At 39.8% G+C, this 25450-nt stretch overlaps 1 protein-coding gene across 3 annotated transcripts in view; it reads right to left on the reverse strand.

The window, feature by feature from the left end:
* Positions 1–4526: 4526 nt before the first annotated feature.
* Positions 4527–25450, reverse strand: part of RASGEF1A (RasGEF domain family member 1A) — a 155761-nt gene continuing 134837 nt past the window's right edge. For all 3 annotated transcript variants that reach the window (XM_042033173.1, XM_042033170.1, XM_042033172.1), the window contains 11 exons: positions 22996–23124; positions 17454–17591; positions 13992–14213; positions 13633–13707; positions 13298–13390; positions 11567–11669; positions 11187–11266; positions 10412–10603; positions 9203–9326; positions 8864–8936; positions 4527–7186 (listed from right to left, as the gene is read on the reverse strand). In XM_042033173.1, the coding sequence (XP_041889107.1) occupies positions 7162–7186; positions 8864–8936; positions 9203–9326; positions 10412–10603; positions 11187–11266; positions 11567–11669; positions 13298–13390; positions 13633–13707; positions 13992–14213; positions 17454–17591; positions 22996–23124 (1254 nt within the window). In that variant the 3' untranslated portion in view covers positions 4527–7161. The remainder of the gene's footprint in view (positions 7187–8863; positions 8937–9202; positions 9327–10411; positions 10604–11186; positions 11267–11566; positions 11670–13297; positions 13391–13632; positions 13708–13991; positions 14214–17453; positions 17592–22995; positions 23125–25450) is intronic.

The following is a 25450-nucleotide window of genomic DNA, read 5'->3' on the forward strand; positions in this document are numbered from 1 at the left end:
CTCCTGGCTTTGAGTAAGGTGCTTCATTGTTATGTTTGAGATTGCAGCAGAAAGGTAACGGCTTCCACCTTTTCACTAGGAGACCTTATTTGCTTTTCACAAGGCTGTGTTGTGGTGGGTCTAAAGAGTAGGTGTCATAGCTGGGATCTGTATGGAAGTGCTGTGCAGCAACTGCTTTTGACCTACAAGTAGAATGTTAAATAACCTCCTTTAATATTTAAGTCTAAATGCTGGTATAAGGTTTTATTAAAACACAGCTCTGTTTTGGTTAGTTTAGCCCTATTCCAGGGTGAAGAAGTCCCTCTGAACTTGAAGTTTGTGGTCATTTAACTGGTTTATTTGATCTACTCTAGGTTTGCATGTCATGTGGTGAGTTTTTCTGGAGCATTTTTAGTTCTAACACTTTCAAGGTTGCCTTGTAGCTACAGGACTTGTATGTAACATATGACTGAAGTGTCTTGACCCATGTTCTCTCATCTTTCACTATAAATGGTGTAAAAACTCTTTGCTGGTGCAAGTTAACTTAGTGAAGGACTTTGTAATTTTCTTTCATAGGTAGGATACTTTGCATTTGTACTTGCCTTGCAGGTGAAAGAGGATATTAACTCATTCCTGCCTTTTGTTGTGCTAGTGGCAAGATGATCTTGTGTTTATGATTCTGGTGGTGTTTGATCTTGAAAATTTCAGCTCCTAGGTTTGTGTGTATTGTTTTTTTTGTGGGGGTTGTTTGTTTTGGGGTTTTTTTGGTCAATTGCTTTGCTATTTGCATGTCCACAGTGGGAGCATGTGCTCTTTGCCAGCACTGGAGGGTTCTCAGATGTTGGGTAGAAGTGCTGTTTTAAAAGAAGACTGTATCTGTGGAATGCAATGATATGTAATGCAGAGGCTGTCAAACAGCCTTCCCAGATACAGTGTCTGACCTGGCTTCTGCTGAAGGCAGCGGCAAATGTGCCCAGGCAGCAAAGTCACAGCTGTGAAACAACTGGGGAGCTTCTGTGAGAAGCAGGGGGAAAATGATATTTTGCCAGAGTGATGGATGTGGAGGAGCCAGGAGGTGAAGCTGAGCAGAGCTGTGGAAACACGAGCTAAGAGGCAGAGCACAGCTTTGGCCCTGCGAGAGCCCGAACTCTTTGACAGATTTCCTGCAGCCTTATGCAAGCTTAAGTGCCCTCTTGCTGACTTCATTACAATCCATGGGGAAAATGATCATGTTAAAGGGATAGGCTGAAGCAAAAATAAAACCCTTTGAGATTGCTTGGTGCTCAGGAACGTTTTGGAGAGCAGCTCTGAGACAGCTTTGGCTACTCTCAGGTTGCAAGTCACAGCTTTTCCTGGGCCACACAGTTACTGGAGACCAGCTGGGATGGTGTTCTGGCCTGTAAATGCATCCACAGAGCAAATGTCAGAGGTGGGGAGGGTTCTGTTTGTGTGCTCTTAAAAACCTTGCAAAAGTGATTTTTTTTTTTGGCTGCCAGGTTCTTGTGAAATTCTTTTTGGAATACTTGGCTACTCTGAAATTTTTTAGTAGTAAAGTGAGGGAAGAGGTGTATAGAAAAACAGAATGGACTTGTTTGCATCTGCCAAAGTATTCATTGCTTGCTTGGATTTTATGTTTTTGAAATATTTTAGGAGTGGTTTTTTTTCTTCCGAACTGAGATTCGCTCTTCAACAGTGAGCTATTATATCCCCAGATGACAATTGTTCACTGTTTCATTAAATTCTGGTAGTGCCATAAACACTCAAGATTTCAGTCAACTCCATCACTTCCAACTGTGTTTGCTGAGTCCCCCAGTGCTCTGTTGCTGTGATTGATTATATGTTGTACTTTTTTCTTTGATTTAATAAATATTTGTGGAGGTGGAGTGTTGTTAGTTGTATTAGTGTTGTATCTTCTTTGAATTGAATGTAAACAAATGGGTGTTGTGTAAATATTTTAAAGGCAACTTTCAGTGTTGACACTGATGGATAGCAAGATGCCATGAATTTAATGTCTCAGAATCAGAAGAAGCCGTAGTGTGCTCATGTGACAGGGATTAAAAAGATGTTAAGTAATTTTCTCTGTAATGAGATTATGTTGGAACTCCTTTGGCTTCTGCCCCCAAACAGAATCACATTACTTTTAAGATTGCTCCTGAATCTGAAGAAGCTAGATAAGATTAGAAATACTAGAAGCCAATTTCCACTAAATTTCAAGTTTCTTCTTTTCTGCCTTGGATTAGGTGAGGATGTTTGAAGCTGGTGCTTTGGTTTGTGTTCAGCTTTCTTTCAATCCTATAAAATGGTCTCCAGGCCTAGTGCTGAAGTGGGTTTGTAAACAGGACTCCTCTGTGTGGCCACAGACCTAGGTTTTGACTTTTTTGTGTGTGTTTAGTTTTGGTTTTTGTGGGAGGTTTTGTTTCCTGGTAGGTGCTACTAATAGTTTAGAGTAACTATATAATGTTTTTGCCAACCCCTGTTTTTTATAGGGATTCTCTGTTTAAGTGCCTGTATTATTGTCAGGAGCCTAAGTAGCTGATATTGTAAAGTCTGCATCCTAATAGATCAGAAACAATGTATTTATTGGTTGTTGCATTTCCTGGTGGTTTGAATTTCTTCCTCATTCACACCTCTTAAGGAGAGGGCAGATTATGTCTCACACTGTCCAGCACTCCCTGCTTGCAATAGGACTTGATTGCTTTTTAAATATTTCATTAGAAAAATAAACCAATATTCCTAAGTTATCTTACAGCAATCAACTGCATCCATCTTCTGTGCAAAAGCTGAATGTGCTATCCAGAAGCCATAAAAATGCTGGCATCGAAAATTGCTTATAACATTGGACACACTAGGAATGTTTCAGTTTTTTATTGCTATTATGTTGGAGAGATGTTTATAATTTATGTTGTACCTCCAAGTCACTGCAGAACAATACCCCCAAGTGTGGTTTCTCTCTCTTCCAAAGACCACCTTGGGAAGCAGTGAAGGACAGCAAACCTCTGCACTGTCAGGGAACCTCTGTCAGAGCCCATAGAAATGTGCTGGAACCTCAAAACATTCCCAGTTATCCCTGCCTTGCCAGGGACAAGCATGAAAGGAAGCATTTGAAAGAAGCTACTATTTGCATGCTTTCTGGTCTGGAAACTTCCTTGATGACATGCGTTAACAGTTGTAGATTAATTCTTTCTGCAATTTGATTTTTTTTTTTTTTTTTTTAAGGTATCTTGCTGTCCACACAGCCCTATTCAACTGCTGCAGGGAACAAGCTCGAAACTGTGCTTCCACACACTGCCTGTGGGCCTTTATGGTTAGCTGGGAAACTGGGGCTGCCCTGATAAAATTACATACATTGAAGGCTGAAAAGGGAAAATATGTCAGCACATCGTCAAAAGAATTACTGATTTCTCTCCAAAAGTATACTAATATTGGTTGGCAGCTAACTGCTCAGCTGAATTTTGCCCATGAGTTATTTGCTAAAAGAAAGCTGTTTCTCGGGAATTATTAACTTGATAAATCAAATTGCTGCTAACATAACTAAGGGTACCTTACTGGCATTGAGCTACTGCTTGTCACCCTGTGTTGTGCTCTAGTGGCAGTGAAGTGCCTGGAAAGCAATTTTATTGTTTACTCTTATGCCTGTGTAAATAGCTAATTTACCCTAATGACTGGATGGGACATAATTGGAAGTGAGTTTTCAAGGATGCAATATTCGTATTAATTACGAGTGTGAACTGGCCATCAGGAAGACTCTTATCTGCTCGATCCTCTTAATGCTGCTAAACATCATTATCTTTTCTAATGAGCTGTGATGACTGAGCCTAGCACTGCTCAACTCTGTGAGGCTGCTCTGGTTACCAAAACCATTTCCCTAGAGAGTTTCCAACACACCAAAAATGCTTACGGGGCTTTCCAGAGCTCCTGCACTTCTAAGATGTAATTTTTTTTTTTTTCCCCAAGGCTTATATCCCTGAGAAAGGAGCTGGCACTGGGGCAGAAAAGCTGGATTTTGCTTACAGCTCTGTGCTTGTCTGTGCTCTGTGTGACCTTGGAGAAGTGGCTTTGCTTCTGTACAGCAGGGCATGACAAAGGGTGGTGGTTGCAACCAAAGGTGCTGGGTTGTTGAAATGGCAACAGAACCTTGCCACAGGAAGCCCTGCAGTCTGCTGCAGCCAGCAAATGTTCCTGTGCTCTGCTGTGCAAAGACAAATACAGGGAGGAAAAAATGAAATTCAACTCTTAGGACACAAAGTGTTTTTACACAATGGAACTGTTACACACTTCCATTGAGAGAACAAAAATATTCTGTAGCACAGACCCTATCAAATCCATAAAATACTACTGCAGAGAGAGTATTAGAAGTGGCAGCATATTGTTGCCTTAGTGTTGCTCTTGCCTTTGTTGGAAGACATTTAAATATTTCATACTATAGCTTTTCATGTCAGAAAGAAACCAGTTGGTTCATTTGACCATATTGACTGCCACACCTCCTTCAGCTTCTGGGTTGTGGTTTGATACATTTACAAGTGAAAAATAACAATGGAAAAAGTTAATCATGGTTGAAGCAATTTCTTTTTTTTTATTAATGCAAGCACATCCAGTCAAACACAGAATATCCTGCTTTATGGTACAGCTTTATATTTAGCATTTCAGCTCAGAATAGCAAAACACAGTATTTAAGGAATGTATCAAACGTAGGGAGGAAAAATAAAAGGGAACCAATGTAGATACTGCATGGATTTCAAGTATGTACTTGGACTGATTGACCGGTGAAGTGCACATTCATGTGAAAGCTCTTTTATACATTTACAGAAAGTGTTCTAAAATTGCATTTCAAATATATATTTTTTTCTTAAATTTTAAGCATCCCTTTTAAACTTCAGTTCCATAAACAAAGCTGATATACAATCCCTCGTATAGTGTCTGACAATGTTACTAACTAGAACATCTCTGAAAGTGCAAAACACTGTAATAATACAGTATAAATATTTTTACTGGAATCCAGGGCTGAAGGCCAGCACTTCAGCACAGGAAAAATAGCAGCAGGTAATAAGAATTATCCCTTCCCCTTTCCTGGGCTGTTCTTGTTAGTATTCTACTTCTTCCTTCCTCATGGTGTAACTTGCTTTTGTTTCTCTTTGATGCCAATGCTATGGGAATAGCGAAATGGTGATTTGTCTCCCTTCCTTACCTCAACTTACTCCTCCAATTTTAAGTATTTGCCAAGGGGGAAGTCAAAGAGGGAAAGCTCTTTTTAATTTTTCACCGTACTCCAGGGCCAATAGAGCAAATTTCTGCTCAGTGCTTGCAGATGCTCCATCAAACAGTGGTACTGCTCTTGGCTGTAGGCACTCAAGCAAGGAGAGTCTGCTGGACTGGAATAAACCAGACCCTCAGTCCAGCAAGTCTTGCCCCTTCTTCAGCAGAAGGCAGAATAACATAAATACCATCTACCTAGAGCTGGTCATTTTTAAATAAGTCCTTGCAGAGGTCCTCTGCAAGGCTGTGTTAGGGAGGCTGTAACCACTGTCAGCTCTAGAGGAACTGTTTTTGTTGGATTTTTGTTGGTTTGTTTTTGTTTTTTCTTTTTAAAGAAAAAAAAAAAGAAAAGCCCAGTCTAATTATCTGGCTTGAGTTATTATCATATATTCAGCCCTCAAGCCTTCAGAGAAAAATTACTGGAAAAGAAAAGTAGGTATTTGTGGGTAATAATTTGTTCATTGGACAAAATAAGTTTTAATCTGAGCCTATTTTTTTTTTTCTTTCTCAACTCAGAGATCAGATGATGAAGTCCTAACTATATTTTTTTTTCTCCCCTGGAAAGGAATACCTTGAATCTTGACAAAACTCTCCAGGTACTTAGATATTCAAATTAGGAGTAAACTCAATACTAAAAGGAGAAATTAGAAATGGCAAGCATCAGTGGGTTTGCAGATCGCCTTTGGTACTGACTTGTTCAAAGGTGACTAATTTCTTAGAGTGCTTGCCCTTAGATTTCAATGGGTTCTGTCCCAGACAGTTAATCATGGCTTTGCAAAAGACTAGGAAAAAAAACTTACATTCTAAACTGGTCTTTGTTTTAGCTGTCTGTAAGTACAGACTGAACTTTTCAAAGGAACCAATGGAATTAAATGACCAATTCATGGTGAGGAAATTCTTTGGAAACTTTAGCCTTAACTTCAAATTGGACATCTGAGTTTACTTCCCTTTCCCTGGCCCATGCTGATTTTTTTGTTTTCCAAAACTTCTTTTTAAACAAACGTATTAGGTCTGTTTTTCAGAGATTATAATCTAGGTTAGACATTCTTCTCTTCAAACAAAACAAAAAAATTCCCTGATTTTTCAAAAAGAAAACACAAACTATTCTGACAGCCAGAATTTAAAGGATAGTTCCCAGAAGTATTAAAACTTAGACATGTGTGCATCCCCACATGTGCACACACACATACTCACACACAAACGCACAGACCCCAGCAGTTACCCCCTCTTATCTCTTGAAATCATGTAACAAAAATAGGTTTGCTGCACCATCAGTGTTACAGGCAGGTATACTCTACTTCATGTGCCATAATTCTCCACTTATTTAAAAAGTACATTGTAGCTGGTTTCGAGACATCCATATTTTTATTTCCCTTACTTCCAGCCCAGCGTCAGAAGGTACAACTACACAAGCTCAGTACCTTGTAAGGCACTAATTGCTGATGGAGGAGAGGAACAAACACTTGTGAACATCTGTGAACAATTCTGCTGATTTGAAGGAGAGCCTTCATTTCAAAGCTAGGGAGACATACTGAGTGTTCTGTAGGATACTGGTCCAATGGGGTATTTAACCTGAACACTGGCTTCAGTTAGGATGTGTGTTTGAACTTGTATTTGTTTTGGTGGAAGTAATAAAAAATAAAAATTTGGATGCTGATAGAATAAGATACCATCTCCCATGATACATTTAATCTCTGAGAACAGGGCCCTGCCCTTATATTTAAAATAAAAACCCAAAACCCTTCAGTAAGTGCCTTAAGGTTGACATGTGAAATATTTACCACATTTTATTTCATAAAAGTTACTGTATATACAAAACAGACCTCATCCAGTGAGGTCTTTCTTAGCTCAGTCCAAAGTCTTTCACTCAGGTTGTAAAAACATGTCCATTAGATGTGCTTCAAAGTCTGCAAATCGGATCCAAAAATCTCAGGCTCTATTAAGCAGAGTTGTCCTAAAAGACAAAAAAATAAAAAAAATACAATTATCTTTTCTGTCACAATGAAGTTTTTCAGTTTTGGCAATAGATCTATCTTGCATCATTAGCTGAAAGCCTCTCTTCAAGGGATAGATTTTCAACTGCTAGAAACTGGAATAAATCTGTGCATTTCAATAAAGATGCTGACATTAAATGAGATGAAAATTTAACTTGCATAACATTACCTCAGGCCCTTAGGATGAGCTCAGGCATGTAACATATGTTCCTCTGTCATCCTAAACTGCTGCAGGCTGAACATTGTTGGATTTCATGCAAGGTGCATTGCATGGAGGTTATAAGTAAAAGCTCTTGTGGACATCCTAAGAAATGCTGGGATCAGTGGGAAACAGTGTCTTGTTTTGGACAGCAAAGCCACAATGTGCCTTGACAAAGCTCAGGGCGTGCAGGCTTTGTTCATTCTCTGTCTGGAACAGATCTGTTAGATTTTAATGTTTAGCATGACTTACAAATCTCTCTGCCTTGGCCTCAGTATTGGAAAAATTCTAATTAATTGATCTCGTCATGTACATGGGACTGGTGCTTCCTATTCTCAGAAGGATGAGGAGTCTTTGAAACTTTATTCCTTAGGGGAGGCTGACAATTAGCATATTCCTAGAAATTTTCATCCTTTTATATCATTTGTTGTGGGAACCTAGAATTCAGAGAATATTTCTCTGCCTGTTTTGGAAGGTTTTACCCCCCTGGACAGTACTAGTTTTGACCTTTGTCCATGGGAAAATTTTCCCAGCCTCTGGGAAGAATTAGAATCTACGATGGTGTGAATTAGGTGATAGAATACCATGTGAGATTATCACAGGGTGAAAAATTTAGAGGTTTTAGGTCTATTTGAATAGTAAATAGATAGAAGTAGAAAACCTCAAAATGGAGGATAAGTTGTAGTTAAAAGCTTCTTTCTCCTTCTTCACTAACTCCATATTTTGCAGCAATAGTGGTTTGGGATGATTGGATACAGAATTCCGCAGTTCCTGTCTACGTGATTTAGGAACTTGTTGGACAATGGTAAAAAAGTGAAAATATCTTGTGTTTTAAGCTCTCATTGGGTAATTTACCTTTAAAAAGGCTGTGAAATCTTGATAAGTTGTCTTCTTGCTGCATTCTCTGCTCTGTGCTATATTTAAGCCATGCCGGTGGCTTGTACTCCTTAGATAAGAAATAATAAACACCTAAGAGGAGACTGAGAAGCATGAAGTCCCATTTGCCTCCTTTTTTCTCCTGGCAAAACTCTACCTGTCTCCCCCATAAGGGAAGACAACAATTAATGACACGGACAGCTTTAATTTGTAAGTGCACAGCTACGATGAGAGCACTCTCTTAGCATCTCTGTAGGTTTGCTCCCCTGAGAAAATGATGTCTGAACACTGCTACAAATGCAGATTATTTTACTGTATTTGCTAGCCTAAACAAAGGATGTTCTCTGTCACAGTCCCAGCAGTGACCTTGCAGCCTCAATAGACCTGGCTGGAAAAGCTGTATCAAAATCCAAGCCCCACTGGTTTTTTTTCAGGTTTAAATTTTGAAGGAAAAAACCTGTATTATGGTTTTAAGCTGGGTAGCAAATAGGACAGAAAAAGCTAATGGTCACAGGCTTCTGTGTGTCTGCAGAAAGACTCATGTTCTGAGGAAGCCTCATACCTGAGTGTTTTCCAGCTGTCTTTTTCCATGTGGTTTTCTGGACCTTCACTTTCAAAAGATGCAATGAACAGAGCTGGTAAAAAAAAAATAAAAATAATCAGATACCTGAGTTCTTTACCCAAAAAAAAAAAATCTAATGGTTAAAATACAGGAGATATAACTTTGCAAAAATATAATGAAATTTTTCCTCATCAGAAGCCAATGCAACACTTAAGTGTTTTGCAACACTTATCAAATTACTAATAAAATATGATTTTGCATGTTAGTATTTTTCATCTGTGTATTTTGTCTGTATTTTAACATGCAGAAAGACTCACAATGTTCAATAAAGGATTTTACCTTCTTCACTATAAATAGGTGCTGTGAGTAGATAACTCTGGATTTTCTTGTCTTTTTCAAAAGGACACTCAACCTGCTTCCATGTCAGGAAATCATGAATCTGTCTTGAAATCTCCCAGAACTTCTGCATGAAGTAATTAAAAGAATATTATTAAAATAGCATTTGCTTTCTTTGAAATATTAGAGCCTCTCAGTCTTATTCTTTTTATGCTGCTTCTTACTGTCCCTTACTCAGACTTACATGGAATTGTCACAGCACCAAGCCTGACAGAATTCAAGAAGCATTTGGACAATGCTTTCAGGCACATGATGTGACTCTTGAGGGTGGTCCTGTGCAGCCTGTGGGTCCCTTCCAACTCAGCATATTCTGTGATTCCTTGTTATTCTTTCTTCTTCTGCCTCCCTTCATCTCCCCCTCTTGCTGCTAATTCCTCATCTGTTATCAGCTAACCATCTGATCTTCTGCCTCCAATTTTTTTCACCAACCTTTTCTTCATATATAATGGTGCCTATTTTCTGCATTGAGTGTCTACACTAGCCTGTGACTGGAGCTGGACAGTAAATAGTTTTTATTTGCTTTACTTTTTACATTTCCATACTTCTATTTAAATGAAATGTGACATACCTGATTTTCTCATAAAGCACTCTCCAAATTTAGGAAATCAAAATAATATATAGAACATTTAGGTACTCTTTCCTTCCTAGGATTTTAAGAAATGTACAATTAATTGGGGTTTGTCCTGTATGTTCTGTGTGACCCCTCCACCTACACAGCTTCAATGTTGACAAAATTTTGTCAAGAAGCACTTTTGATAGGCTGTGGTCTTTTGGACGTACCTGTTTATTAACTGGGGAGAGAGAACCCAGCAGCTGTAGAACCTTCCTTGCAGACCTGATAAATAACACTTGCTGGCTGTGTGTAGTGTTTACAGCTGGCTAAACTGCAATCAGCTAAGGATGATGACTCAGGCTGAAGTTACCTTTTAAATTTGATCAGATATCGTGGCTTGCTGCCACAGAAAAGCAACTGCTGGCTTTCCTAGAAATTTGATTTAAATCGGCTCCCCTAGACAATGATACCACCTTGTCTGGATCCCGTGGGCACTGAAGGAATGGGTAATACAACGACCCAGAAGTCCGAAGCTGGGAAATGCTCACAGTACTCCAGGTTTATGTGGCAGTGCAGTTTCTGTCGGAGCAGAGCCCTACCTTGAAGTTGATCTGCCCGTTGGGCAGGCGGTTGGTGTGTATCTTGTGCAGGAAGTAGATGTCTTTGATGAAGAGGTTGAACACCGGGATGACGATTTTCTCGCGGCTGCTGTTGGCGGTCTGGGAGCGCTGCGCCGCTCCTTGCAGGGCTGTGCGGTAGTTGCAGAAGTTGCTGGATGGGTCCATGTGGTGCTGTTTTTATAGAGGGGGTGGAAAAGGCAGTCAGGTAATGCATGTTTCCTAAAAATAAAAAGCTTTGCTCTAACCATCAGAGTTCATTCTCCGTAACTTCATTTGGCCCCTCTTAAACTCTCACGACAGAGTACCTTTATATTAATCAGGTCTGGGTGCAAGTTCTTCTAACTTCTACCTTCATTGGAAGGAGGGTTCTGTACTGACTTTGCATCTATTCCACTAACAAAGCAGACTGAAAGGAAATCATAAATGGCTCTCGGGGATAAACCAAGATTCTCCTTGCTGTCACCTCTCTTTCTGACGATGGTTCCAATTAGGTTTGGTTTGCATGCAGGTCTCCACTAGGTGGAGTCCTCTAATTAGTTTTAACGGCAGAATTCACTGGAGTGGAAACTCTGATGTGAAATGGGCAAAAATATGCTAGGAAGAAATAATCTAGAGAGTTTGAAATGGAGGAAACGGTCTCATAATGTTTATGTGCTGGTAACCACTGACAGAGGTGTCTCTCTGATCTCTGACAGAGTAGCAGAGGTTTGGATGAAACTATTTGATTTCTATATAAAGTCAAAACTATACATACCTCTAAAACATCAAATTTGGCTGTTTTGACCTTGGACCAGGTTTTCTTTAACCGTGCCACAGGGCTCAAGTTCATGCCAGCTGAATGCAAAGAGAGAGGAGACAAAGAAACAACTGAGTTGAAAAAAATGCAGGGCTAATATAACTGGGCTTATGTATCAGCACATATATCATAAGATTCTGGAAGGTGTTTCAGCTTGACAATCAGAAGCTGTAGCTAAAGCTCACCTACCCACACGTTAATCTGTCACTGGCAGATACTGTCCCTGTGGAAGTGTGCATGCTAATGTGGTTGGCCAATTTAGGGCAAGTATGAGCACAGTCTCACCAGTCAGGTTGTAAAATGGAGCGCCCTTTGCCATCTGTGTTAAGGGTACTCACAGATAATAGCCATCATCGAGTTGAAGTTTCCAATGTTGAAGCATTCTCTTGCCACATCAATGAAAAATTCCACCATTCTTGTACGCTGCTTTTTCTTTACAACCTGGAAAAAAACCACCGAGGTCTGTTAAGAGAGAAGGGATGGTCTGAATTTTGGATAGGCTGTCCAGCCAAAGGCACTTTTTCCAGCTAAATCTTAATATAGGCCTTAGGATAGTTTGTTAAGATTAATTTTTAATAAAACAGCAGAAATATTTGGGGTGACTACCAATTATTTGTGTAGTTGTGGGGGAGTGCAGATTTTTGTTTACACAGGGAAGTCCTCTGTGTCTTAGGCAGTTTTGCATAAACATGCTGGACACTTTCAGCAATTTCCTGTTACTGGAAAAGGAAGATAACGTGACACTGCTATCAGAAAGAATGTATGTAAAGCATTTAAACCTCTCAAGAAGGGGGGGAAGCACTGGACAGACTTAAGATCAGGGACGTGGAACTTAAATATGAGAGAAAACAATTGCCCCATCCTGCTGTTCTCATTCTGCCGCCTGTACTTCCAAAGGACCTGTTGAGAGCAGGTAGTGATGATGAGCAAATATACAAATTCCCACTCATGCAAACATGCACAGGATCAAGCAACTGATGCTGAACATCTGATTTGCAAGTTCTTTTATAAATGGCAAAGCAAAATTAATTATTGCCTGGACTGCATCCATTCATGAGAGTATTTTCCCTGTTTAAACCTAAAAGTTCTGTCTGGCTTATATAAAAATGGCTCCTAAGCAGTGACTGCAAACTCTCTGACCTAAGTACTTTAGTTTCTGTCATATCAAAAGAAAATGATTCAGCAGTTGAAGGCCTGGCTTAGCCCTCAGTGTGCTAAAACCTTTCTTTGATGGTTTACTAAATGTATGAGCCCTACCAGCCAGCTCTGGAAGTGTCTTGGTGTGCCTTTGCAATACATTTCTGAAAGCAGGAAATCTGAAGAGTTTAGGATCAGTACACTGGACTTCATGAAAATGCAGCAGGCGTTGGGATTTCCACAGAAGGGCTACTGACCAAGCAGGAATAGTGAAAATCCCATTTGATAGAACTGGAATTAATAGAAATCTAAAAAGAATAATCTGATAAGAAGCTAAAAAGAGAACATACATGAAGAAAAAAAAAAAGGTTTCTGGGGCAATACACCTTCCCTTTCTTTGCTTATTATATGACAGAAGTTACCTTAACCTCTAATAAGGTTATTTTCCCTCTTTTTTTTTTAACCTTTAAAGTAGTCCACTTTCTTTCCAGACTTTAAAAAAAGCTTATTCTTGATTTTTCTGCAGTGAATATTGTATGAACAGAATGAATGAATATAAATTTAAAATAAATATATGACAGTGCTAATGTTATCTAAATGCAGTGGAAGGACAGCTGTTTTTTGGTAAATCTGCATTTAAAGATAAGTATTTTTAAAGAATCTTCTGATGCATTTAAAAAAAGATAAATCCAGAAGAGCTCCTAACTCAGTCCACACAAGTTCCATTTCACTGCATGACTAATGCAGCTGCACAAAATTAGAGAACATAGCCTTGAACTCTTAATCATATGAGCATGCAAATAACTTAATGCTTGAATAATGCTATTATCTTTAATTGCACTGCTAATGTTTAAATCTCATTTAGACCACTGCCTGCCTCTTGTCCTTAAGGCTAGGATCCCTTTGCTATCTTGTTTTCTATGAATACCTACCCGACAAATCTCTGTAGCCACCAGCATGCTGAGACAATTGAACCAATTGTCATAGGCCTCCAAATTATAGGTTTTGGTCACATCACTTCGGCACTGTAAGAGAACAGGTTGCTCGTTAAACCTCCCCTGTGTCATGATAAAGTCAAAGTTTACCAAAGGATGAGCTTCCTCTTCATATCTTGATAAAATCCTCTTGCACATTTTTTAAGGCATGAGCTTAAAGAAGCTTAGAAATGTCAGTCTTTCTTGCACTTTCTTGTACTCAAAATGATGGAGTACTATCTTTTACTCTGGTTCATTTTTGTTTCTTTTTCCCTCTGTACACCTTTTTGTACCTTGTGATTATCCAGGGAGTCCATGTGGCTGACAATCTGCATCAGATCCTCTGGGTAAATGTTGCTCACCCTTTCCTGTGTTTGGAGAGAGGAGAGATTGTCGTTGTACAGACAAACAGAGAGTTCAGTGAAAAAAATCAAGGTTAAGAGAACTTTTTGGTAACTTTATCTTCCTACAGTGTAGGTGTGTGAGGTGCTTTTATCAGTGTACCTAATTGCTCTTGTTCATTACTTGACTTGGTATTTTGCTATTAATACACTGGAGGCTCTCAGTGAAGCCATAGCTAAATTCATATTGATGAATATATTAATATTTAGTAAATGGAAAACAGAATACTGCCCCCCAATCAGTGTCTCACCAGTTCGATGTAGGTCAGCTGCTGTGCCAGGATCAGAGGGTCACAGCACACACTCAGGATGTCCTTTTGAGTTGACTGGGGCTTGGTTTTGAGGATGGTGCCCTTGTCAGTAACGGGCTGCCGGAATTTCTCTCTGATTTCCTGGTATTGGCTCCGTGCAGAGAGGGCCATCAGGAGATTCTGTGTCATCTGGCTAATGATCTTTTTCACTGTTCCATTTTCCTAAGCAAAAGGGAGAAACAACAACTGCTGAAAACCTTTAGCTATTGCAGACATGGATCACCAGAGAATTTCTGACTCGGAAAAATAAATGCCTATTATCCATTTTCTTTCATCTTTTCTGAGCTGATCATTCTGTGACAAATGACCTTGTCCTAAATTCCCACACAACTCCATAATGACATGGTTATGCCTGCTTGGCTGGCTGCTCTGCTCCTTTGGGTAGTGCCCCATTTCAAGGGCATCCATGTGAGCAGCTGCAGCGGGCACCTGAAAGGTACTGGAGTTCCTTGCACAAGGCTTCCTGGAACCTCTGTGTACCAAGTGCCAAAAAGCTCTCATTCTGATCAGACCCACTGATGAATCCAGTCTGTCTAGCCCAAGTGGAATCCAGGGAATTCACATGATATCCAGGAATATAGCCCTAAAATATCCTGACTTAGCTTTGAATAGCTACAGCATCCAAATATTTATATAAGAGCACAATATATATCATGTTCTTGGACAACTAAAATGCCATTCCTGTTTATCATGTGCAGATTTGAAACATAAGATTTGTAAGGATTCATTGAAAGGTAAAGCCACAGGAACATAATCCATCTGCTCAGTGTGTTGACAACTAAGGGGATTTTTTTTTTTTCTGCCATTGTGTCCTATAGCCATTTCTCTGAGATCAACTCCAGAGAGCTAACTTGATCACTTTCCTAGTCCTCCATTCTGTCTGCTACTGCTTTAAATGACCTAGGTTTCTTCTGCTGTTGGGAAAATTAATTCACCCAGATAGTCCTTCTTTTCCTCACAGAATCGTTCTCTTGCTTTCATGCAAATTACTTTTCTTGAAGTTAACCACAAGGTTCACTTCTGCCAGTCAATGGGACATGCTAGAAAGAACTGCAATGAATCTGTGACCATTCAAAGGAGCCACTAATGTGCAGCGATGACTGAAATTATGTAGCAGATGTGAGAGATGATGACTACCAAATACTTGTATATTGCGTGCTATAATTAAGCAATAATGGTGTCAGAATGGGGCTTTACAAGGCAATAATCTGACTCCCAAGTGAAATCAAATGAAAAGCTGAAGGCAGTGTAGCTCATCTTGAGGCTGGATTACTGCTGAACAGCAGCTGTCTGGAGTAATTTCTGATACTGTGCTACAAGTGTTCAGAAATGCCAAGGGAGCCTGGTGGAGGCAACTGAAACAAAGCAGAATTCCGCTCTCTGGTGTGCTGAGCTTCCCACTGTGAGTGGTTTGTCTTCAGCTGCTGTGCCTGACTTGCCCCCGTGTCTGGGAGGAAGCAGACTTGCTGATATGGATTGTAGAAAATGACACTTGAAGATAGGTGAGAGTATTGCAGACATTATGCAAAAGTGAACAAAGAAACTCAGACATGAAAAGCCATGGCTTACTTCAGCTATTATGAATTTATAGCATCTTAATGCTTAGACAAATGTCCTTAAGAGTTTTAACAGTTTCCTTTAATTACTAGTTTTACCCTAATTTTCCCTACCACTTTGGAAGATAAGCCAGTGACTGTACAATGATTTGTACTTGTTTGAGTTCATTTTTACCAACTTTGGGGTGCAATCCTGGCTGTAGCTTTAGCTATTTGGTACGCTGACTGATATCACTAGGACAACACCTGACTGCTTTGTGTGTGTTCTCAGTTGATTTTCTGCCTTATGTAAGAAGAACAGTATCCTTAAGGGGATTTGAAAAAGCTTTAAAATACAAAATAAACCCCCAGCCTTTACCATAATTCCACACTGAGGCATAGTATGGAGGGTAATTTGATGTGGTAACAAAAACTTAGTGTGAGAGCTGCTTGTTGTCAGCTTCAAATTAGTATTTCCTAAGGGTCACAGGGGGCACAGCTCTACAATGATGGAACTTGGCTGGTAGCCTTGTTAAGGGGGTAAATATGGTGGTGCTGTAATTAATGGATGTCATCACATGCCTCGGACACCACAGCACTGAGCCATGCCATGAATACAGGTTTTTCTCAAATGACAATTATTCATACATAAGAGTGGGAAGGGAGGGGAAGAGAAAGAAAGAAAGGGCACAACTTCTTTCTAGTTCAAAGTGACAGACAAATTCAATACTAAGATAGAGACTCTAAATAAAGCCTCTGCCAAGTCCCCTTTCACAGTATTACCTCTGCCCACATGCACCCCTCTGCCCTTGTCTGCAAAGAGAAGAGAAGGCATGTTATAGTCCCATTTCCTCTTCCCTCCTGCTGAGGCACTGCCATTCTCATACAGCACCCAGGCAAACATCTTTGCTGATGCAACAAACCCAACGTGCTTCCTTCTGACTGCTTGGCAACACCTCACTCTATTGTCCCACCCCTGATTCATGCCGTGCTGTCAGACCTGTTGTTCTTCATTTTCTCTGTACTTGAATCAACAAAAACACCTACTACCACTGTCTTCCCAGTTCCTCCTAATGGTTCTATTGGTTGTTAACAGTGACTTTCCCAATGAACAAAACGTGTAGGCTTTGTGAGTGTTCTAAAAAAGCCAAAATAAACAAAAAACCCCAACAACCCCCCTCCCCTGGCCCCCTTGCTCCCCCCTCCGCCAAAAACCAACAGCCCTTGGTTTTATTCCAATTTGCTTTATCTGTTTGCTTTAGAAGGTTTTTTCAAGGCCTAGTTTTCTTCACAGGCTAGAAACTCAGAGCTGTTAAGACTGGTGATGGACTAGCCAGCAGAGCTCAAAGGTAAACTTTGTAGCAATACTGTGGCTGTCCCCTGAAACATTGCAATAAACCAGCTGCTTATTATTGTTAGAAGCCGGGAATGAGCTACTAAGTAATAAACATCTTCACCTTGGCCAAGGGTACATTTGATACAACTAGTTGGTGTGTCTTGCAGAACTTGGACCTACAGAGTAGTAACAATGCACAAAGGATGGCGTGTAATTCATTACTAAATCCCCTTGAGCCATTATAGTTACTGCTCTTTCTCCTTCCACACCACAGTCATTTTTCACATTGTCATGACTATTTTCTCTCTTCTTCTTACGTGTGGTGATTAGACATAGACAGTTTCTGCTAATGGACCATTAAGTCCATCAGGTAGCCCATGTCCTGTGGTTACCCTGACAGCTTAGCAACTGCTGCTGCAGTTCATTTAGAAAATACTGCCTGCAGGATTGTACAGAACATGGCACAGTTCATGTAACAGCTGTCGAATACTGCTTGAGCACTTAACTTTTTTTTCCTCCTCCCACCCCTACCTCATCACATTGTGTGATCCTGTGAGCAATCTCCTTCAACTCTTTCATGGATTTTTCATCTTGGAAATCATAGGGGAAAGTTTCAGTCCATTCCTTCAGGAGCTGAATGATTTTGGCAGCGAAGGATTTTAGTTTTGCCTAGGAAAGAAACAATGAGTTGATTACTGACCATAGACCTGTCTAACTGCAAATTAAATTAACTGATAAATGTTCACAGAAATCTAGAAACACCCTTGAAAATACTTTGCATTAATAGTAGGTGAGGGGAACCAAAAAAAAGAACATATTTCACTGTGCACTAGATTCCTAAATAGTATCATTTAGCCTCCTTTCATGATAGCTTGGTAATGTCTCTTACCAAACACTTTGAAGATATTTTCAAGGTTAGCTGTATAAAACCACAAAGGTGACAGAACAGTTCAAGTGACTTATTTAACTGAAATCCATGGGATTTAAGCTGATTTACGCCATCTGAGGCAGCAGTACTGTAGTGTTTGAATTCAAACCACAGCACTCTACCAACTGTCTTCCATGAAAAATGTTCACAAAGATATTTCTGTTCCATAGAATTTATCAGACCATCCAGACTGAGCTGTAAATTAAATAAATGAATGACAGGAGAGATGTATGTGTTCTCTCCACGATGTCTAAATCAAAACAGACTTTGAAAATAAAAGGTATTGGCTCAGAAAGCTATCATCCACAGAAAGGAGAAGGAATAGTAGTTTTCTAAATTTTTTTTTTTGTTACCGGTGACTCATCTAAGGCTTTTCATCGGTTAGACCTGAACTGGATGCCAATTACTCCCCCCTCCATTGTATCGATGGACAGCAGCACCAGTACATATAAGGGAGCACTCTTATAAAATTGGGAGAGTGAGTGCTAAGTACACTTTTCAAGAACAAGAAGAATCAAACCTTAATTCAGGTTATATTTATCCTCCTACCCAACTTGTGATGCACTGAGGAAAAAGAGGAAGCTTTGCTTTGTGTTCCCTCCCCACTTGTGTAAGTGCAGACGTCCCCCCAGGCACAGCACAGCCCTTCCCTCACTGCACTGCCCAGCAGCCTCTTTGGGGGGCAGGAGGGGACTGAACATGTGAGTGTCACCACAGGAAACTGCTGTAAGACAAATAGAGAATGTCTTCAAATGCTGGTAGCAACTCCTGCCAAAGCATCATCTCATGATGGTATGTCCCAGTTTATTTAATCAAAACCAAAGGTCAGTGTGACAAAGCTGGTTTTGTTTTGTTTTTTAAAGTATATCTCATCATTATATAGTCAATGAGGATATTAATAATCATTGATAAGAACTTTGAAGTTAAACCATGCACCCTTGAATCCTCCATATCTGAGAATAAGCCAGTGCCTCCTTGTAAGTCTAGAGGGAATTTTCTTGGGCTGTTTTTGGTTTAAGACCTGCAAACTGCTAGCATGCATTTCCTACCTGTTTTTATTGACAGCATTTAATCGATGCTGCTAATGAGAGAAACACAGAATAGCTGGATAGGGAGGCCAAAAAGAAAACATCACCATTCTTTTTGCCAGCAGTGGGCACTCCTGCAAAGCAGCGTCTCAGTGCCCCTCATGTGCAGCTTCAAGCTATTTCTCAAGTGTGGGACAGAGCTCCAGATTATTGCTGCCTGTCCTCCAAACTCCCACTGTCATCTGCCTTGGGGAAAAGACAATTTATACTTATTTCCTAGGAAATGCATGGAGCCTGAATAATCTGTAGGTGGTGATGGACAATTAATCAGCCAGGGAGTGCACTTCCACTCAATTAAAGTTAACAGGTATGTGCCTACTCCACTTTTGTTTACCAAAAGCTGCTACAGAACTGTTTTTCAGTATTAATCATCCTGACTATCCTTGCTTTTTAATTTTTGGAACTGCAAAAGGAGTGGTGAGAGCAGAAAGGTTTCAAAATCTCACCTCAGGCCATGGCAAACATCTCCATATGAACACTCAGTTCATAAAGAATTTATGGGTTGTCTAGACTGACCCCAGCAGCAGAAGAGACTAAATCAGTCATAGCTGATGCTTTTTTAGTGCTGCTGTGTGTAAGATTGCTCCTTAAAGACCAGGAGCCCACTGAAGAGGTAGCATTAGCTGTCATGATTTGAAGTAGGTGCAGTGTAACACCAGGCTATATTTCATCAGTTTTTTTAGGCACTGATATAGAAGGAAAAGGTTTGAAGGAGAAAAGTGAAGCTTTGTGCTTGTAGTACTCAGCCAAATTACCCCAGATTATACTCCATGCACAGGTTAAAACACAGTGATTTATGAACACTGATTTCCCATTGTATCTACTTTTGAGTTGTTATGGTCTGCCTTCTTAGTATGGAAAGTTAGGAATGTTGCAAGACAAACTGCAAACTGTATCACTCTTCAGGTTTAAAAAAGCTTAATGTTTCATCAGATGCTTTTTACCACTCATGAAAATAAGGTGTACACTTTCTGAGCACAATGCTAAAAGACCTCAGTGTAGCAGAACATGGGATTTCTGTTTCATGTGCACTCTGATGAAGCCCAAAGCAGCGTGACAGGCTTGGTGCATGTGGTAACCCAGATGGAAACCTCACAGATCTGTGGGTAGCAGCACAGTTTCCTTTCTGTCATGGTTGCAATAAACCTACCAACCTACTTTTCTCTAGTCCTACTCCAGACACGAGCCTCCCCTTGTGAGGCCTGACAGAATTCTCTGGAGTCCATGGGAATACTTCTCCCACAAATATTTCTTTGAGAAGAAAAATAATTCTATTAAGTACTGTGGATTGACCTTGTTCTGCATGAGACAAGACAGGACTGAAAAACAACTTTTCATTAGAAAGGAGGGCAATAGCAGTACTGAGCTTGTAGGAAAGATTTAATGGCAATGAACTGGTTATGAGTATTTTTTTTATTCTTTGGTTTTAAAAAGGAGAACTTACTGGCATCAAAACCCAGGGGATATAGTAATTTTTGAAGGGACTTACATATTCAAAGACTGGCAAAACAGACTTAATAGAAACTAACTTCTACATTCTCCTGTTATTTCTTCTTTAACTTTAGATACATAAAATACTCTCTAGCTGCAGAAAAAATGTACCATAGTGGTAAAAACAGGGGTTTTTTTCCATTCAATAATACTATACAAGTGATTTTTCCCTGATAATCTCATTTGAGACTTTCCAATCTCTGATGCACTTATGGAGAGTAAAGTTTTCTCCTTTATGGTCAGTCTTAACTACTGACTTGTATGTTATAATTGATGTCTTAAACTGTGAAATTCTTGCTTTTTATGAGTAGTTAAAAGGACTCTAAGCAGCCTCCAAGACACCTCACAGTGTTTTTCTTTTCAATACATTTTTCTCTGGGTTGTATTTCTGTAGAACTCTTTGGCTAGCCATAGTGTCAAAACCAACAGAATGATAAGTATTGTGGTGTGTAACTTCAAAACCTGGTTTCTTGCTGCTTCCTCAGCTCACATGCTATCCAGGGCACCAAGCTGTCCAGCTTGTCTTAAGAGATTTGCATAAGCAAACTCTATCAGAAATGATCAGAGATGCTTTGACTGCTTTTGTCAGCTATTTCCTGCTATGCAGCCACTTAATTAGAAGGTACTGGTAGCTGATGATACCTTCATGGATTATGACTGAATACTTAAGAGTATCTTGAGTCAAGAGTTTTTATCCTGCATGTGAAATGAGATTTTATTTGTTGCCATGTAGAAAAACAAATGTTTGCAAATGCTAGTGGCCAAATTGTTCTGTAAAACAGGTGCTTGCAGCAGAGGGCAGTAAAGTAGCATTTTGAGAGGAATGTTAGAAGTTTAGGTAGTGTTTTCCAAGAAGTTTGTGTTTAGAAGGCAGGAAAAAATTACAGTTTATATTAAGGAGGTAGGAATGGATCAAGGGCATAGTAGAAAGAGCATGTAAATTAAAGCCACATCCCAAAAGTGTTTTATTGTCACCCTGCTGTTTGCTGGTTTTCCTGCAGGCCCATTTCCAAGCTGCCAGCAGGTGAAAGAATGTGGGTGTTTGGAATATGAGCTGCTCTGTTGGACATCCTGTTGTTAGGATATAATGCCATTTAATTTCTACTAGGAAGCCATGACTTTTTAACACATCTGCTGAGAAGCCACACTAATACTACTTTACAATTAGTATTGTATCTCTAAATACCCAGCTGATTTAGTCCCCAGAGACTGCTTTCATTTGAAAATCTCTGAAGTGCATTGTTATTCACGAAAGTTTCATCTTCTATCCCATTCATTTTAAATCCAAGTATTTCACAGATGTATTTGGACACTTTCTGCTCACAGCAGTCTTTCCCTGCGTACAGCTCAGATTGACTCATTCCATATTTCAGATGGTCCTGGCATCTTTTAGATGTTCCCATCTCTGTTGTTTAGTTACGTGGTGCTGAGGAACCATTACAACTTACAGAGCAGAGTGTGCTCAGTCACAAATTAAGTTTGGCAGTGGTGCTGGGGACAATTATCACCTCTGAGTACAGGACTGGATGCAGTGGTTCTGGCACCTTCTTTCCCCGGCCCTTGGCTTCCCCAGCCACCTACAGGATGAGCTATGCAGATATTTGGAGAGCAGATCAGGGGACTGACCTGGATGAAATTTTGCACCATGGTTAGTTTGTCCTGTGGAGCAATTTTGTGATGTTAATAAGAGGCTGCACATCAGGAATAGTATGGGAGAAAAAGCCTTAAGTCAGTATTGCTGTCAAAAACTCTTTATTGACAAACAAGGGCTGCCTTTTGTGCTCCTCACTCAGAGTACAGACACACCAGGGAGAAAACAAAATGGGACTATTAATGTGCTGAAGATGAGGCATGTGAGCATGTAATTTCTCATCAGAGAAGAAAGGTTCCAAAATATGCCCAGGATTTAAACAATTTAGGTCTTTAAATACTTGTTGGTACCATCCTGTTTCTGTCACTCTTATTTGATTCCCAGCTTGGACTTTCCTGGAACTTCAATTTCAGTCCAAAGTCTTTTAATACACACTTTGCAAATGGTGACACTTAGATGGATGTAAGTTTGGTTTAACTGATTGTAGTAAACCATGTCAGTGTAGGTTACCTTTTTAAATAAGTGCATCTCTTTAATTTTTGTGAGAGGTAACTTTCGGATTTACTGTTATACTGACCCCAACAATAACCTAACAACAGAGGTTATTGCTAACTCTAATAGGATGGTGAGGCTGACTGGAGAAAGGGTTCTTCTAGAATCTGATTTTCCTTACTTGGTCAAAGCTCAAAAGTGCAAACCAGCTTGCTGGGCAGGTTTCATGGCAGATATTGCTCTGGTGCACAGCACTGACCTGCAGCTGACTGGTAAGGCAGGGCATAACCTCTAGCAAATGTGGCCAGCAAATTAAGTGAAGGTACTTCAAGGAAAAAGACCCAAATACGAGTGCATCCAGCAGCAAATGCCAATTACAATTTCATATTATTCTTTATCAGTCTATTTAGCTTTACAATGAGGAGAGAGTGGAAAATAAGTGACAGCAGCCCAGCTAACTGAGGGATGTAATGGTCCATTTACCTTTTCTGCCTCAGTCCCCGTTTCCAGCTGCTGCTTCTGTTTAATGCAGATCTGCCCCACTTTAGCCAGGAGCTCGTGTGGGTGAATGAAGACTCGTGAGCTCAACAGGAAAGTGAAGATGTAAGTTCTCTGTGGAAGGAGAAAAGAAACAATGCAAAAATAACAAAGCAAGTTGAAAAACTTTAGCAAAACTAATCTGTCTTCCTTGGAAAAACTAATCTGTAACCTATGAATGTAAGTTTCCTCCATTTAAAATTTCTGTAATTTTTCCTGTCTCCAGATGAATGTTGGTCTTTTCTAGCTCTGTTAAAAGGAAATGCTATAGGCTTTAAGGCTGTTAACTGTGGGGTTTTCCAATTATCAAATGATTTCCTTTTAAAATGCCAGACTCAGTGTGCCTAATTAGTCATCACTTAACCAAAAGCACAAATGAAATATATCTAATGTAGGATGTTATGACTTTTAAACACCACTATCTAATGCTGCTTTGTTTCTTTAAGAGTGATTGTTTTTCACTGAGCTGCAGGAAACTGCTTCATATGTATTCCAAACCACAGCTGTAATGTCTTAATGTATGGGGATTTTTATTCCTTTCTCCCCACAATCACTGACAAAAGTTTTCACTTAGATTGGGGGCCTATGACAATAATGTAGTTTTAAGTTTGACTTTAGTTTTTTGGGGCTTGTTTCAGAGTCTTTTGAATATGAACACTGCTAATAAATACCAACAATGATGATGTCTCATTAGAAATAACCTCTCCATTTGAGATTTAAAAGCTGTGATGCATTGTATGGTACTCTGGACGTGTATCCATTGTATCATATTCTGGATAGTTTAATTGAAGTGAGGATGCTTTTGTGTCCTAGTCTGGGTTCAGTGTTTGAATCTGGGCTTCTGTATTGGACTGTAATTGCCTGACTAATGACAGTAGCATCTCATAAGTACTTCCCTTTTTTCCTTAGGCTTTCTGACAAAATGTGGAGTTGGGAAATTATAGTGGATCTCCTTGACCAAGTACTTCAATTAACCTTTTTTATGTTTGAAATGTGCACTGTTACTTTGACCATGTTTTAGCAATGTGACTTTGCAGGACACAGACAAGTGCATTTAAATAGTCAGCGTGAGCTTGTACCACCTTGGACTGGGCAAGTGAACTGAGACAGCTAAAATCTTAGGACCAGTTGTCTAACATACAGTATCTCTACTATCAGCTACCAAATTCTGTTCCTTGCAGTCTCTAAAACACACTTATAGTTAAACAAGAATGGTATCTTTATGACCCCAAAGAGGTTATGGTGTTTCTCTCTCTAATCACAATAAAATGTGCTATTAATGAAAAATGTTTTCACATCTCTAGTACTCAGTGTGCCCTGTAATACAAATTTAGCACTAACTACCAAATATCACGGCAAAAGGATCTTTTTTTTTTTAAACAAACAAAAAAAAAACCCTAAAAGTCACAGTGTTCTGGGACTGAGTGAAAAATATAATAGATTAAACACATATCTAGACATACCACTCTGTCCTGAGCTTCTGGAGGAAGCTGACAAAAGAACAGAGTGGAGCGTGATACAGCAGAGGCATTTAAAATGCTCATTCTGATTTGAGGATCTTATTAGTGCTGGGGTTCATGTATTAAATTAGGAATAGCATTAATTCTGTACAACCAAAACCAGGGTTTATCCATAGTCTTTGCCTTATTGTTTATGAATGGAGGAAGAGAGGAGGAGAAGGGCTAACTGGATGGACAGTTTAGGTCAGGTTCCTGAGTGCTTCCACTGATGCCTCCAGAAGATGGACTGTGGGGCCATCTAACAACAGAGCTCTTGGTGACTGAGCAGGTGGGCAGGGCAGTGACAGGACACTGAGAGCAAGGCCTCCCCCCTCGATGGCATGGTGGCAAGCATGGCCCACAAGTGTATGTCTGGATATCTAAGAAATTAGGCTTCTGTTTGATATTTCATGTCTCTCCAGAATTTCAGAGTTTATAGTGACAAAAACATGAAAATCACCAATTCTATCAAAATTTATGGGTTGTGTATGTGATGTGTAATGGGCACTAAAATCAGGCTGAAAAGCTAACCTAACTCACAAAAGGGGACTTGGTTGTGTTATGGGACAACATATCAAATCATCTACTCTTGTGCATAGGAAAATTATTCCTAAACTGATATGCTCCTACTCAGAATGCAAGCACCAGAAAGAATAGTGTTGGGTTGTGAGATTTGGGGTATGTGTTTGTGTGTTTAACTATGCCTAGTTATCCTCTGTTATATTTTGCAGCTATCTCATGTGTTCATTGCTATCGTCGTTGTCCCTGAACTTAAATCTGTGAGTCTGAACTATGTGGAACAGGAATTTAATGTTGGGTGTGTCAGCTGTCACTGGGTTGTGTGAAAACTTTTGCACTGAAGACTTGAAGCAGCCCTCACTTTTACTCTATTTTGCATTTGA

Source organism: Corvus kubaryi, unplaced genomic scaffold (genome assembly GCF_017639235.1).
Source record: "Corvus kubaryi isolate FWS band 111438036 unplaced genomic scaffold, C.kubaryi_AGA036_p1.0 37357, whole genome shotgun sequence".
NCBI classification, from domain to species: Eukaryota; Metazoa; Chordata; class Aves; order Passeriformes; family Corvidae; genus Corvus; species Corvus kubaryi.